General features: G+C 36.3%; 2 protein-coding genes across 2 annotated transcripts; one reads left to right on the top strand and one right to left on the bottom strand.

The window, feature by feature from the left end:
* Positions 1 to 4075: 4075 nt before the first annotated feature.
* Positions 4076 to 9379, bottom strand: LOC125473492 (solute carrier family 40 member 3, chloroplastic-like). Its single transcript, XM_048576370.1, has 14 exons — positions 8648 to 9379; positions 8015 to 8225; positions 7834 to 7897; positions 7559 to 7683; positions 7386 to 7475; positions 7125 to 7298; positions 6940 to 7014; positions 6571 to 6672; positions 6367 to 6484; positions 6111 to 6257; positions 5430 to 5536; positions 5234 to 5347; positions 4450 to 4752; positions 4076 to 4361 (listed from the first exon to the last, which is right to left on the bottom strand). The coding sequence occupies exons 1-13, from the start codon at positions 8836 to 8838 to the stop codon at positions 4456 to 4458; spliced, it is 1815 nt and encodes a 604-aa protein (XP_048432327.1). The 5' UTR covers positions 8839 to 9379; the 3' UTR covers positions 4076 to 4361; positions 4450 to 4455.
* Positions 9380 to 10873: 1494 nt separating this feature from the next.
* On the top strand, positions 10874 to 12895 carry LOC103930080 (high mobility group B protein 10-like). The gene is made up of 5 exons (XM_009339371.3): positions 10874 to 11087; positions 11512 to 11587; positions 11969 to 12134; positions 12208 to 12342; positions 12531 to 12895. The coding sequence occupies exons 1-5, from the start codon at positions 10939 to 10941 to the stop codon at positions 12884 to 12886; spliced, it is 882 nt and encodes a 293-aa protein (XP_009337646.2). The 5' UTR covers positions 10874 to 10938; the 3' UTR covers positions 12887 to 12895.
* Positions 12896 to 12995: the final 100 nt, after the last annotated feature.

Raw genomic sequence — 12995 nt, 5'->3', positions numbered from 1 at the left:
AGAAAGAACAGTAAATTAACATTAAATTTCTTAATTCATAGCATGCAAATATATAAAATTATAAATAGTTATGAGAAGTAAAAGTACGAGACTTGGTTGCTAAAGAATTAGTAGCACTTCTTGTCGATCATCAATCATGACTGGACATACTGATCACCAATAACGGTTGGACACATAAAATTATAAATAGTTATGCGAAGTAAAAGAACTGGACTTGGTTGCTAAAAATTTAGAAGCACCTTCTGCCGATGACCAATCACGACTGAACACGTACGTCCAATCGTGATTGGTGATCGGCAGGAGGTGCTGTTAATTCTTTCAGCAATCAAGTTCTATCCGAAGTAAAATATTGCGAGCTGAAGGAAAGCACCCTTACCAACGTAACGTTGACAGCAGTAGCAGCAAGAGGAGGAGGAAACATGTAGAATTCACGTGACAAACACAGGGACGCGATATATTAGCACTCTGTTAAAAAAATAGATAACTGCTAAAGGAGCTTTCTCAAACACCGTCGTGTGTTATGTTTTGATAAAAAATGAATGTTAAATTATAAGATGATAGAGAGTTCAGATTGACGATCTCCAGCCAATACCACTTTTAGCCCGAATTGGTGCAAGTCCGTTTCCAATCAGGGGTAAAAAAAAGTAGTTAAACAGGCAGAGTAGATATAGAAAGCTCCTTGGCGGATTCTGATATGTACATTTCAAGCCAATATAGAGAGATATAGCTATGTATGGTAAGAGATGAAAAAAAAATAATTCTACAGTATTCTTTATAATATTAATTTTTAAAGAACTAAAATATATTCGAAGACTACCTTTCATGATCTGAGATAATTGATATTTAAAAGATGAATAAAAAATAAACTTTGAATTATCGTGTAACATCATCGATGGTGAGAGTCAAGAAGATAAAAAGTACATCTTTCAAATGAAAACAGTTCTAGCATTTTATTTACTTATTTTTTTATTAAAAAAAAAAAAAAGGTAAAAACACGTGAAGTATGTGTAGGTAGATTAATTAAGCGAAGTGATATTGAAATGAAATCATGAATGACAACAATCTTATCAGAAGTAAAGCAAGCATTTAGTTTCTCTTAATTTTGAAAAAAACTAATGATTATTAGTCAAAAATCAAAACCTTTCCCTTTCAAGTGACACATAATTTTGTTGAGAAATGTTAAACGAGCATTCAAAAGTATGACTTTCTATAATCTTTTTATTATATTATAATTTAACGTTAATTTATGTGCTAATATTATAAAATATTGAAGAAAAAAAATAAGATGGTAGAGATTCAATAAGGAGTTTCACTTTTAAAAAAATTCCCTTAGCATTTTTCAAGTCGATAAATTAATTATACGAGTTCAAATCCTCTAAAAAAAGGTTGTGGCCTCTCTAAAAATGTGACCCTTATCCACTCACAAACAAACCTCAACTAAGTTAACTTCTAGAAATTAATTATACGAGTTCAAATCTTCTGTATTGAAAAAAAGTTATGACTCTCTAAAAACGTGACACTTATCCAATCACAAACAAACCTTAACTAGGTTAACTTCTGTTATCTCCAAAGTTTGTTAAAAAAAAAAAAAAAAAAAAAAATCAAACGTGTCAAGTTTTTAGAGAGGTCAAAGAGAGACCACAACCCTTTTTTTTTTTAGTGAAAAGTTTTGAACACGAAGGTGGTCAGATTCTACAACATTTCATATTTTCGACGAGGGCTACTAGTCTACTATGACCTGATGCCTAATTGGTTACAAGGACTTTTATTCCCTGATGAGCAATTGGTCTTTAGCGATTTTATACGGTGATTCTGAGTATTTGATATTTTAGATTTTTTAACAGTTAGATTATTGATGAAAAATATTAAGGTTTGACAATTAAAACATTCAAAATATCTTATATCTCGAAGTACCATAGAATTTTTGTTAGTCCAAACCGTAAATGCTGTTGTAGAAAATATTATTAATGTTATTACTATGATGCATTTGGCGATTGTGATATTCGCAACACAAGTTTAGTTTCTGCAAAATCAAATTAAAAACGTATTGTTTAATCAATTGTTTATCCTGTTCTTCATATCTGACACGTCACAAGATCATGTCACGTAATTTAAGAGATAGAAATTGCAATACATAACCTAATATACTCCATATTTTACCCTAGATTCAGAGGTGCTGAAATCAATAGTCTTTTAATCAATAAATTCAATTAAAGTGTTAATATATCCATGCATGGCACAAACACTAACATAGAAGTTTGACAGCAACAGTTTTATTTATGTGTTCTTGGAAGAAGAGGTGAAGCAAGCGTGACGGGTACGTGCTGTTACTGTTAGTAAATTGGAAACCCGATGCCCGTAGATGTATAGCAACAACATAATCCAGTTTTCCAAACTCGCACCCTCCCAAGAAAAAGAGAAGAGTTTTGTATTTGTGTAGTACGAGGGAGATGCCATAACGCAATCTGGCATATTTCTATGTCCACTGGACTTAGGCTCCCACTGCATTGCATGCATTATTGTTATCGAAGTTTTTGGCATAACATTAAATGAAGATATTTTTCAGTGTCATCGAAACATGTGAAGATACAAGAAGTGTCATAATATAACTGAATGGATATTGGAAAATATATTCTCTCTACTTATATTATGATACATGATGTATTGACTTGTGTTTTGAGTACATAAAAAGATCTCTCCATTAAACAATACCAACAGTCACCAATAATATAATAAAATTATTTACCACCTTAAATTCATGCAGGCACTCACACCGACCGTGCACTCAATTTTTCGAAGCTAAACCTCCAGAATTTAAGAATTTGGGGTGGATTTGGGAGAGCCAAGGATTGCTTCGATGGGTTATAGAAACGGTATTTTTATTGAGAAACACGTGTCGCATGCTTCGTTAAAAAGTACTTGGACTCTTATAAATATTTTGACGTGTTTCTATTAGCGGAATTAATAACGAGCATAAGTGCTTCTTATGTACGTAAGTAATCGTCAACGAATCTAAAACTTATTTATTTGTAAGTGAGAGGTTTTAGGTTCGATTTTCGCCAAAGAAGAATTTGAACCATATTTTTGCTAGCACATTGTGAGGTTAAATCTACACCCTCTCTGTTAGTGTAGATAATATTGTTTGTTAAAAAAAAAAAAAAAAAAGAGTAATCATCAACAAACCCTAGTGGGAATAATTTACATCAACAAAAGTCAAGTTCATTTATGTGTTTTTTAAAGCATCTCTAATGCAAGGAGTCAAATATTTAAGTCCAAATATAATGCAAAATATCTCAAATGCACATGAGACTTAAAACTTATATTTTGCTTTCGAGGTAAAGTGGGACCAAAATTTAGATCTAGAAAAAAATATTAATCAACCAAGAAAAATGAGATTTGAGTATTGAGTCCAATCATCCCTAATGTACATAACCCAAATTGTTTCAATGTTTTCTCCTCCAACGCAAAGACTCAAATCTTAAAACTCAAAATGAATCTTAAGATTTAAATCTTTACATTGGAGAAGAAAACTAAAATATAAATCCGCTACCTTTTTGAGACCCATATATGAGAATACAGGTCTAGAATTTAAGTCTTAGGCCAACTCCAATTGAAGGGTCCAGAGGGCCAGATGGTCGAAAATAACCCTAAAACCATTTCCAATCAAAGGCCAGGCCAAAAGGCTCGTGGGCCCCATTGGACAAAAAGGACCAAAAAACCAACTGGCCAGGCCGGGTTGGAATTCAAGGAATCTAGAAGCTGGTTTTGGTACACAACGCAGCAGCACAGACCAATTGCCGCCACCCGTTTGAAACTATTGATGCAAAATACCACAGCTTTTCATCCCTCTGTACACGTACCAAAAGGATCGCTAATGTCTCAACTTTTGGTGCTTTTTCCTCTGCTTTTTCACTGCATTCATGGTTTTAATGACAAAGCCATGATGCACCGGGGGAAACAAGTTGCAAAGTTACCATGAACGAGGAAGCCTCCGGAGGAATATTGGAATACGATTCACCACGATATTTCAGCAACCTTGTGACAGCATTCAGTTCGCACTTCGAATAAAGCGTGATTGCCGGGGAACAACGATTTTGAATAAAATCAAATGCTTTACAAATGGTTCAAAATGTATGTACAAAGTTGAGCCTGTTGAAGCTTATCAGTATCTATATCAGATATTATACAAAGGCGTGCTACAGATTCTAGCCAAGAAAACGTATGAACTGTGACCACGAACAACAAAATATACCTCACCGTACTATCGATAGAAAAATGTCGGCATCGTAAAAGGTCTTGCTACTATATCTTGGTTCTGATTACGTATAACAGCCTTTGCACCAGGGCCATAGAAAGTAAAACTGCAGATAGTGCAAGTTCATTCAGACTTGGCTGACATGTAAAATGTATAAGAATTAATAGCCTCAATCATGTAAAAAGACAACTTACATCAAGTTATTGACACCGAGCATCAAAAGAGAAGAGACTTCTTTGTTCGTCTGATGGATTCAACAACCACCGGCAGAACATCAACGCTGCCCCAACCACTGATAGGAGTGACAGCACTGCTAGAAAGCCAAAATGTGAAACGTCATTGGCAATTATTGCAATTCCCCACATTGTAAACTCTGCCAGACTGGCAACAGCAACTTCTGTTGCGCCAATAATATTTGCTTTGGATGATGGAATCCCAGTTTGAAGAATCTGTGCTGCCACAACATCGTATGACATGTGCCCCAGCCTTGATAATACCTGCATACAAAAAGGTACACGAAAATAAAGACAACAACAAAATGTCTAAAAAGCATGGCAAAAAGCACCTGTTCTCCAATATTCTCTCTAGTACATAGAATTGCAAGTGGAGCATCTGCCACTACAATTGAAACGATTGCTTTGATGACTAGCCGACGCAGGCAGCAGTCACTACTGAAATCTCCTCATAAAAAGAAGCCTCAACATTATCTAAATTATGTACAGATTTAGCAGAGCAGTCTGAGAATCCCCAATTCTGAAAAGAATTCCTCATCATGCTCTCAGATCTAACCTAATATCATAAGTCCTATTCCCAATTGATTCACTACTTAATTTTCTTAGCAGCTCATACGTAACTATCATCCGAAACCCAAATCTTGTTTCTTAACTATTAAGTCCTTTCTTCATAAGCTTTTCTATTTCGGTTCACATTTAGTCTCTTATCTCATATAGGAAAAAAGAATGATAAATAAATTCTTACAATCAAACACAAGAAGAATAGAAGGGGGCTCTGCTGGGAGGAGGATCCGCTACAATAAACAGCAACAGCAACGGTGAGAAGTGAAGCTTGAAATATTAATCCCGCCGCTCCTGCCTGGATAAGAAGCTCCATCAGCTATAGACAGAGTATAATGTGACAGTGGACTGTAACATGATAACAATGCAAATTAGCCAACCTTTAAGATGCCAAGTCGCCTGACCAGGCTTGCCGACACAAATGTCGCTGCAACACCCATAAAAGCACACAGTCCACTAAAACCTCCGATAATAGATGGATTTAGACCTGTTGTCACAATACCTTGGAGTTAGAATGGGGCTTAAAAAGAAGCCAATGAAAAGGTTTATATAACCACAGCAGAAGAGGCGTATAAATATGTCTATAATTGAAAATCGATGATGAAGTCATATTCACACTAGAGCACAATTTAAGTGATCTCCTTTTTCTGCCTACACTCTGGATGTAATAAACAATATGCATGAATCAGTAGGGTTATTGACTTCTAGATGTTGTGCTTAAGAGCTTTTTCTCATGACAAATGAAATTTATTGTTATTAACCCGTGCATTAATTGGGTATATTTCAGGGTGGCGTACCATTGGGTCCATCCAACTCTCTTGGCCGAACTTCCTTATGTTTCCTTCCGCACCCCCCAACAAAAAAAAAACCCCAGCGCGTGATGAATAGTGTTCTCCTAAATGCATGTTTGATAAGAGCCTGTTCTAACCGAGCTAGTCGGTGCTTTCAGAACCTGGGCCTTGAATTAATTGCAAAATAATGAAGGTCTTTCATAAAATGCACATAAAAGGCGACAAATTTCCGACCAAAAAATATAAAAGGCTAAAAGGCATGACAAGTACCACTCTGCGTTAGAAATGCTGTCATCAAACTGCCTGGAGTGAGTACAACATTAAAATAGAGCAGCACATAGGCTAGGCTAGCAGGAAGAACTGGTTGCTGCATGTACTCCTTCCATCCAAGTTTAATAGCTGCCACACCTTTATCCACTGATTCCAGAAAACAGAACCAGTTGGGAACTTAGGACAGTATCAGAAGTATCTTTCGATTACAAAAGAGGTGGTCAGACCTCCTTGTATAAAAGAAATATAAATTTACCTATATCGTTGGTATCAAACAGAGATACTTCTGTAGATGTTCTACAAGAAGTTTGTGAACATTTTGGGCGGTCAAGAACCCCACTCGAAAGCTTGTTGGTCAAACATGTGAGAACAATCTGAGAAATGGAAATTCTTAAGTCAATAATAAAAGTGACAATTTTGAAGCAAAATATTGAAACTGAGTAAGGAGAAGAGAAATTACTGCAAAAGGCAATGACCACACCATCAAACCTCCAGAAAATTTCAAGCATGTTACTGGGTCATATTTTGATAGAAGAATGCCAAATAGTGATGCTCCGGCAATCTGTAAATACAAAGTTATAAATCTCCTCAAGCTTCCCCCAAAAGTATCATCTTTTTTCTTGAAAGTTCTAACCAAAGTAGCATGTACTGGAATTAGCCCGAATATTATCTAGAATAACCATAACCATGTGCCTAGAATTTGTTTAACTCCAAGGAATATTTGCAAATTAAATTTCAAATAAAAGGGCAAATATTTCACCATTGACCACATATGAAAAATCCATGGAGATATTGTTAAAGAATAAATGATCATAAGATTAGAAAATACCTCACAGAGAAGATCAATTCGATTAAGAACAGCATTTGCTTGGGCAAGCGCAATAGGCCTGTTCACTCCTGCCAACTGTTTACACGGGAATGTTTAAGCCAAAGAAAACTTGGAAGGATAAAAACTATGTGTGTGCATGTGTATGAGTATCCTAACGAAACAAGGAAACGTCAAAATAGCAGTACCAGCACCACCCAATCACGCTCCATAGCAATCCCCAATGCTACACCAGATAGCCTCTCCACAGCCCCAGCTAGTACAAGTACAATGAACCAAGGGCGGTGAAGAAGGGATGACACAGAAGGAGGAACAGAATGCGCATAGATTATCAGCGCTGCAGATAATAACTGAGCAGCTGCCTGAATGAAAGAAAACAGTTAGAACACAAAAGTTTGAATATTTGTCCTGCATACATCTTTGGGTGCAGTGCAAACCAAACTACTCACCTGAATAATATTAAGACAGTTATACGCAGGTACCCTGGGGAAATGATCCATAAGTGTGCCAACTAAGGGGCCTCCAGCAATTATCGCAAGCTGTTTAAAATAAATTTGAGCTAGTTAGGAAGTAATGTTTCCTACCGCTTTTTCCTATATACTTAATTTATCTCAATAGCAACCTTACTAAAGAAACCCATAAACGCCACTGGTAGAAGGCTTGGATATATCAATGCGATAGCAGAGGGCCAAGAAAAATTCCAAAATTGCTCCACTAAATTTCCAGCTAGACAACTAGCATAGAGAGCTGAAAAATTATGCCCGTTGGATCAGAAATCACCTCAAGGATTCCAAATCATTCACATCAACTATTTTGTTATTTAAATGACACATCAAAGACAGCTTAGGAAAGATACATTACCATGCTTTACTTGGACTATTGAAGGAAGGCTCTTACCATATAATCCCATTGGATGGGCCGGAGTAGCTGCAAGCGTATGTTGCTCCTCTTTTGATAAAACCTAAGCAAGGGAAAAAAAAATGACATGATAAATCTGACAAGACCTAACAGTAATGCAGTACTGAAGTGTTAATGAAAAAGAAAAAAGAAAAGGTTCATAGACAATCTTGTAACTGACAGGCAGTGTCGTCAAGAGACAATCTACATAAGTATCTTCAGTTAGTAAACTCAAAGATTCGGTCTCAAGCATATCAACAATTGGGACTGAGCAACCAGAGCAACCAGGCTCTGCAACAGATGATTCCTCCTGGACCTCATTGTCAGTAGCCACGTGGTTGAAGTGTACATCGGTGTTGGTTATTGAACACCTTGAACTAAAACTGTCGAATCTGTTATCCAAGGCACAGGAAAAGCAACACTGTTAATATAAACACAAGATTCGTAGTGTTTTTTCGATTACAATGTTGCCATTGCTTTAAAAAATTTGAACTCAACTCTTGAAAGGGTGTCCACCTATTTATTTTATACAAACTTAAAAAAACACCTTGATAGATACCATTAAGTACAAGTCCCACTAAGATATAACAATCCAAATTCAAACTTCCTGCCCTTCTAGTTTCTCTTATTTTCCCTACTCATCCCATTCTCCTTCACTTTTCATCAATCTAACAAGCTTATCATGAACTTGATTACATCTTTGATTACCAAACCAATTGAAGTAAAACATTTCAAAATTCCATAACTTTCTTCCATTTTCTTTCACTTTCACAAGCAAACCAAATGACATACAAACCAAAAGCACAAAGCTTACCTCTGAGAACCCACAGAAAGGTGCCTCAAGCCCAACCATCTGCCAGAATCAATTCGATAGCGAATTCGAGAGGAAGGCCGTGGTTGCCTCGATGAAACAGAAGCCCGGTAAGCAGGGAATAAACTAGTAGATGAATTTAAGGAGAGAGAATACTGTGAGAGAGTAACCCCAAAACCGCTACCCGAAGCCATTGATTCTGTTGGCTCCAAGGCTTCAAATCCCAGTTGGGTTCTTGCCCACTCATGCAGCCTCCACAACTAAGCTACCGTTTTGCTCAGTTTCCCAAATTTTCTCAGAAAATCACAGAGGGCACCTCGCAAAATTTAAAAAGAAGCTTAAAGTATGGTCTTTTTGGGTTAATTTTTTTCTGGATTGTAATTCAAAAGATAGGAACTTGGTTCAGATAAATCAAGATTTTTCTGATGTTTTGGGTTTGACTTGCAGAATTGTAGCCAATAACAGACGGGTTCCTCTCAGACTCCATGAACTACGAAGAAAAAATGGGTTTTGGGGGGTGGAATTTATGTGGGTAAATTGAAGGAGAGGGGTTTGGTGATAAAAAGTTGATCACTTGAATAATTTTATGGGGGCATATTTTTTGTGGGTTTTAGCTTGGTTTCATGGCCTTATCCATGCCTGGTGTTTTCTGAGTCCGCCGGTTAGCGGAGAGTTCAAAGTGGTCTTGTTATGTCGCACTGTTTGTGGCTGTAAAATTTCATGGGTGAAAAGAGTTTGAAGGTGTGGGGTTGGGGTTATGGCCCTTATGAGCCATGAGCGTGGAGTCCAACCTCACGCCGTGGACCCATATATGGTCACTTTGCACTATGAATAATCCAGTTTTATACGTAAGCATTAGGAACATGAGTCGTGTCGTCAACTCACTATTAACACAAAAGGACATTTATAACGCTAAATAAGATATAACATGTTTAAAGTTTACCATGATCGGCATTTTAAAAGTACGTGCAACCAGGTGCGGATGGAAATACAAATCGTCTGAGTTCAGAAAATATACATATGATGGTTTTTTGAGGATCTTTCAAATGTTTGGTATGAGTCCTTTTTGTGTTCACTAAATGTTTAATGTAATGCATGCTAAACATATTTCGACATGTTGCATCGACAATACTCGACAAATTCTTTTTATATCACTCATCATATTGCTTCGGCATATGCTGATATCTATTAACATGTGCACAACAAGCCTAATAAGTGAATGAACTGATTTTTTTTTATGCGCGCTTCGCACTTTGTTCCTATCTAAAAAACTTGTATTTAACATTGGGACTCCCAAAATTCAAATCTTAGATTCGCCACTACGTGGAACGACCTATTATATATTATTGTACTAATGCATTTTACCACTTTTTAGCATAGCACATTTTGATTTTCATCACGAAGAATGTGTAAGGTTGCGGTTGGTACATGAAATGTGGAAGAAATTCATGTTTCTTGTTGGTTAGGAAAAAAGAAATCAACAAATAACGCCATTTAATAAAATAAAAAAAGAAGAAAAACAAAAAGCCAAATGAAACATAACAATGTAACAGCATAGTTAATTTAATTTGCACATAGTCATATAACACTAACAAGATGTCACATAATTTAAAGTAACATCTAAAAGAAATTCAGATAACATTCCATAAACCACATAATAATACATGTATTTTTTTATGTGGTTCAGAAGATTGAAGTAATGAGAAATAACAAGAATTGAATCATTATTGATACAAGGGGCCTTTAATTTTAATTTGCTTAAAAGGCATTTTATTCAAGGACCTTTAAAAGTGCTCATTTTAGACAATGTTTGTGTCTCCTATAGGAAAATTACTTGTCATTTGCTTATGATTAATGTGTTTTTACCATACGAACATTATAAACAAATCATTCATACTCTTTATCATCATCTAAAGATTATATTTACAAAAAATATTTCAATTTAGAGATCATTTAGACACTCATACACATAAAACAAATAAACGGTTCATCATAAATATGCTATTTGTAATTTGTAACCAACCATCAATCGTATACTATACAATCAATTTTTATTATATTTAATTTTAAATAAAAAATTTATAATGATTTCTAACCACATCCGATTCTCCGACCCTCCCGAGTGTATATACACAAGTTAATCCATCTTGCAGCAACATGTGCATAATCTGCATGTCTATATGTCGACATCTGGCTTCTCGTTTCGGGAAATGTACAACTGGAGTTGAGTGGAATCCATTAAAGTCAAGCTCTCTCTCCTTTCTCTCTCTCTCTCTCTCTCTCTCTCTCTAAACATGGAAGCAAGTGAGAGCGAGAAACAGAACATGAATTGCAATGTGACAGTTTCTGAGTCTGATGGGAAGAGCTTGCTGGAGAACTCGGAGATTGACAGCTTCTATCAGAGACTCAATAAGCTGCATACTTCATCTGGGCTCAACCTTGTGTGAGTTTTGCTATTTTTTCATTTTTTTTTTGTAGTTTTGGGCTTCTAAGTTTTCTTTTCTTTTTTTTTTCTCTCTGTTTTTCTTATTATTTGCTCAAGTGGGTTCAAGCAAGGATTTTCATGATGGGTTTTGTCCACACAAACACACAGATATGCATATATGTACATGCATGCATGCATGCATGCCATGTTTGGTATTTGAGAAAATTGTGGGGAAGAAAAAAGCAAAAGTTAGAATCTTTGTTCACAAGAAGCAAAGTCGGAACTTTCTAATTCCTAAATCAGAAGCTGCATGTTAAACCTCCTTTTACTTACTTATGCATGTGGAATATTTGGGGAGCTTCTGTGATTGGAATGGTGAATACTGGTTCAGTTAATTTAACCTGTTCCCGGTTGGCGATATCTTTTTGGTTGCACTGTGCAGTTTTGATCTCAGACAATCAATGCTGGACTTGCATTTGTGTTACAAAGAAGTTACTGCAAGAGGAGGGTTTCTTCAGGTAGTTTGTTTCCAATCATTTGACGATGGTTTCGTATTAATGTAGTGAAAACCAAAAAGAGAGTCCATTACCTCGTTCGTGTTTTATCAGATGTTCCAAAAGGGACTAATAATTTGTTTACTTTGATTGTGTTGATTTTGAATCATGGAACGATAAGTTTTCGAAGTTCTGAGCTTCCAGATTTGGGATTATCTAGTTGAAATTAGAATGTCTTGGTTGTTTAGGAGAGAACATGAATTGTTGAAGTGCTTAGCAGCGCGTTCCTATGCAGTTACGGAATCATTTATTAGATGAAGTGGTTTTCAACTTTTCACCTTAAAATTTGAAGGGATGAAGTTGCAGCACAAGATATTAACTAGACCTATAACGGTTACTTTCCAGGTTACCGCTGATGAGAGATGGGGCGAAGTTGCACTCGCCTTAAAATTGGATTGTGACAGTCTGCAGGATTCTCAACCTCTCTTAAACCTTTACGCACTCGTTCTCTACCAGTATGAAAAACTTTACTACTACAGGGAACCTCAAGCGAAAGCTGCTTTTACTCTAGGTAGAGTAGCGAAATGCATGTTTTCAATATGTTTGTATTACCTTTGTTTTTCTGATTAGGATAAAAATATCAGGTCATGCTTTTTATAATATTGGGGATGTCTCAGCAATGGAAGGGCAGTGTAGGGATTATTCATCTCAGATGTTACCAAATCTTGAAAATTCTCATGTGGAGAAGACGACGCGCAAAGAGAATTGTCAGCCAATAGGTATGTCACAGTTGCTTACTTGGTTGATTGAATTCAGCAAACTAAAAACATGACATGTTGCAGTTGTACATTTAGTGGTTATCAAACTTCTGAAGGAACAGAGAAGGTCGTGGGGCCGATTGTTTTCTTTGTGATGCAAAATTGTGAATTCAGCAAACTAAAACATTACATGTAGGAAATTTGATTAGGTTCTACATCTGCAGAACAGAAGCAGTTCCCCCAGCTGCACTCCCAGAAAAAAGAGATGAAAAAACGTGGCGGTTTTCCACGAGGGACACAAAGTGCTTATACTATCTTCCTCAGGAAAGAATGTGAGCGGTTGAAAAGTTCTGCTCCGGAGCAACTTAAGGGTCGAAGGGTCTTAGACTTGGCCGTCGGTGCATGGAGGTGCCTCTCTGAGAGTGAGAAACAGGTAGAGTTACTCAACTTTTACATAGTCTACGTTAATGTTCAGCCACTTGGTTGCATTCGTTTTTACGTGCTTCGTGGTATGCTATTTTATTCCCTTGAAGCTTTCAAACTGTGCAATCAGTATCTTTTATGATCTACTTATGTTCGGGTCCAGTGTTTATTTGCTTAAACTGAGTCTGGAAGCAAAGTTAACAAGAACTTGTGCATTTGATTCCCAAAATTTTATATTAAACTAGTCCTCA

Source organism: the organism of the source record quoted next, unplaced genomic scaffold (genome assembly GCF_019419815.1).
Source record: "Pyrus x bretschneideri cultivar Hongxiangsu unplaced genomic scaffold, Pyrus_bretschneideri_v1 Contig11, whole genome shotgun sequence".
Classification (NCBI taxonomy): domain Eukaryota; kingdom Viridiplantae; phylum Streptophyta; class Magnoliopsida; order Rosales; family Rosaceae; genus Pyrus; species Pyrus x bretschneideri.
Note: the sequence above shows the minus strand (reverse complement) of the source record. Positions and strands in the feature narration are given on the sequence as shown.

Coding starts and splice junctions, on each gene's coding strand:
- LOC125473492 (XM_048576370.1), bottom strand. CDS start 8,838: ATGGCTTCGGGTAGCGGTTTTGGGGTTACTCTCTCACAGTATTCTCTC. Junction 7,476..7,558: donor TTATGGGTTTCTTTAGTAAG/GTTGCTATTGAG, acceptor TATTTTAAACAG/CTTGCGATAATTGCTGGAGG. Junction 6,485..6,570: donor TGTGGTCATTGCCTTTTGCA/GTAATTTCTCTT, acceptor TCCATTTCTCAG/ATTGTTCTCACATGTTTGAC.
- LOC103930080 (XM_009339371.3), top strand. CDS start 10,939: ATGGAAGCAAGTGAGAGCGAGAAACAGAACATGAATTGCAATGTGACA. Junction 11,588..11,968: donor CAAGAGGAGGGTTTCTTCAG/GTAGTTTGTTTC, acceptor GTTACTTTCCAG/GTTACCGCTGATGAGAGATG. Junction 12,343..12,530: donor AGAGAATTGTCAGCCAATAG/GTATGTCACAGT, acceptor AAATTTGATTAG/GTTCTACATCTGCAGAACAG.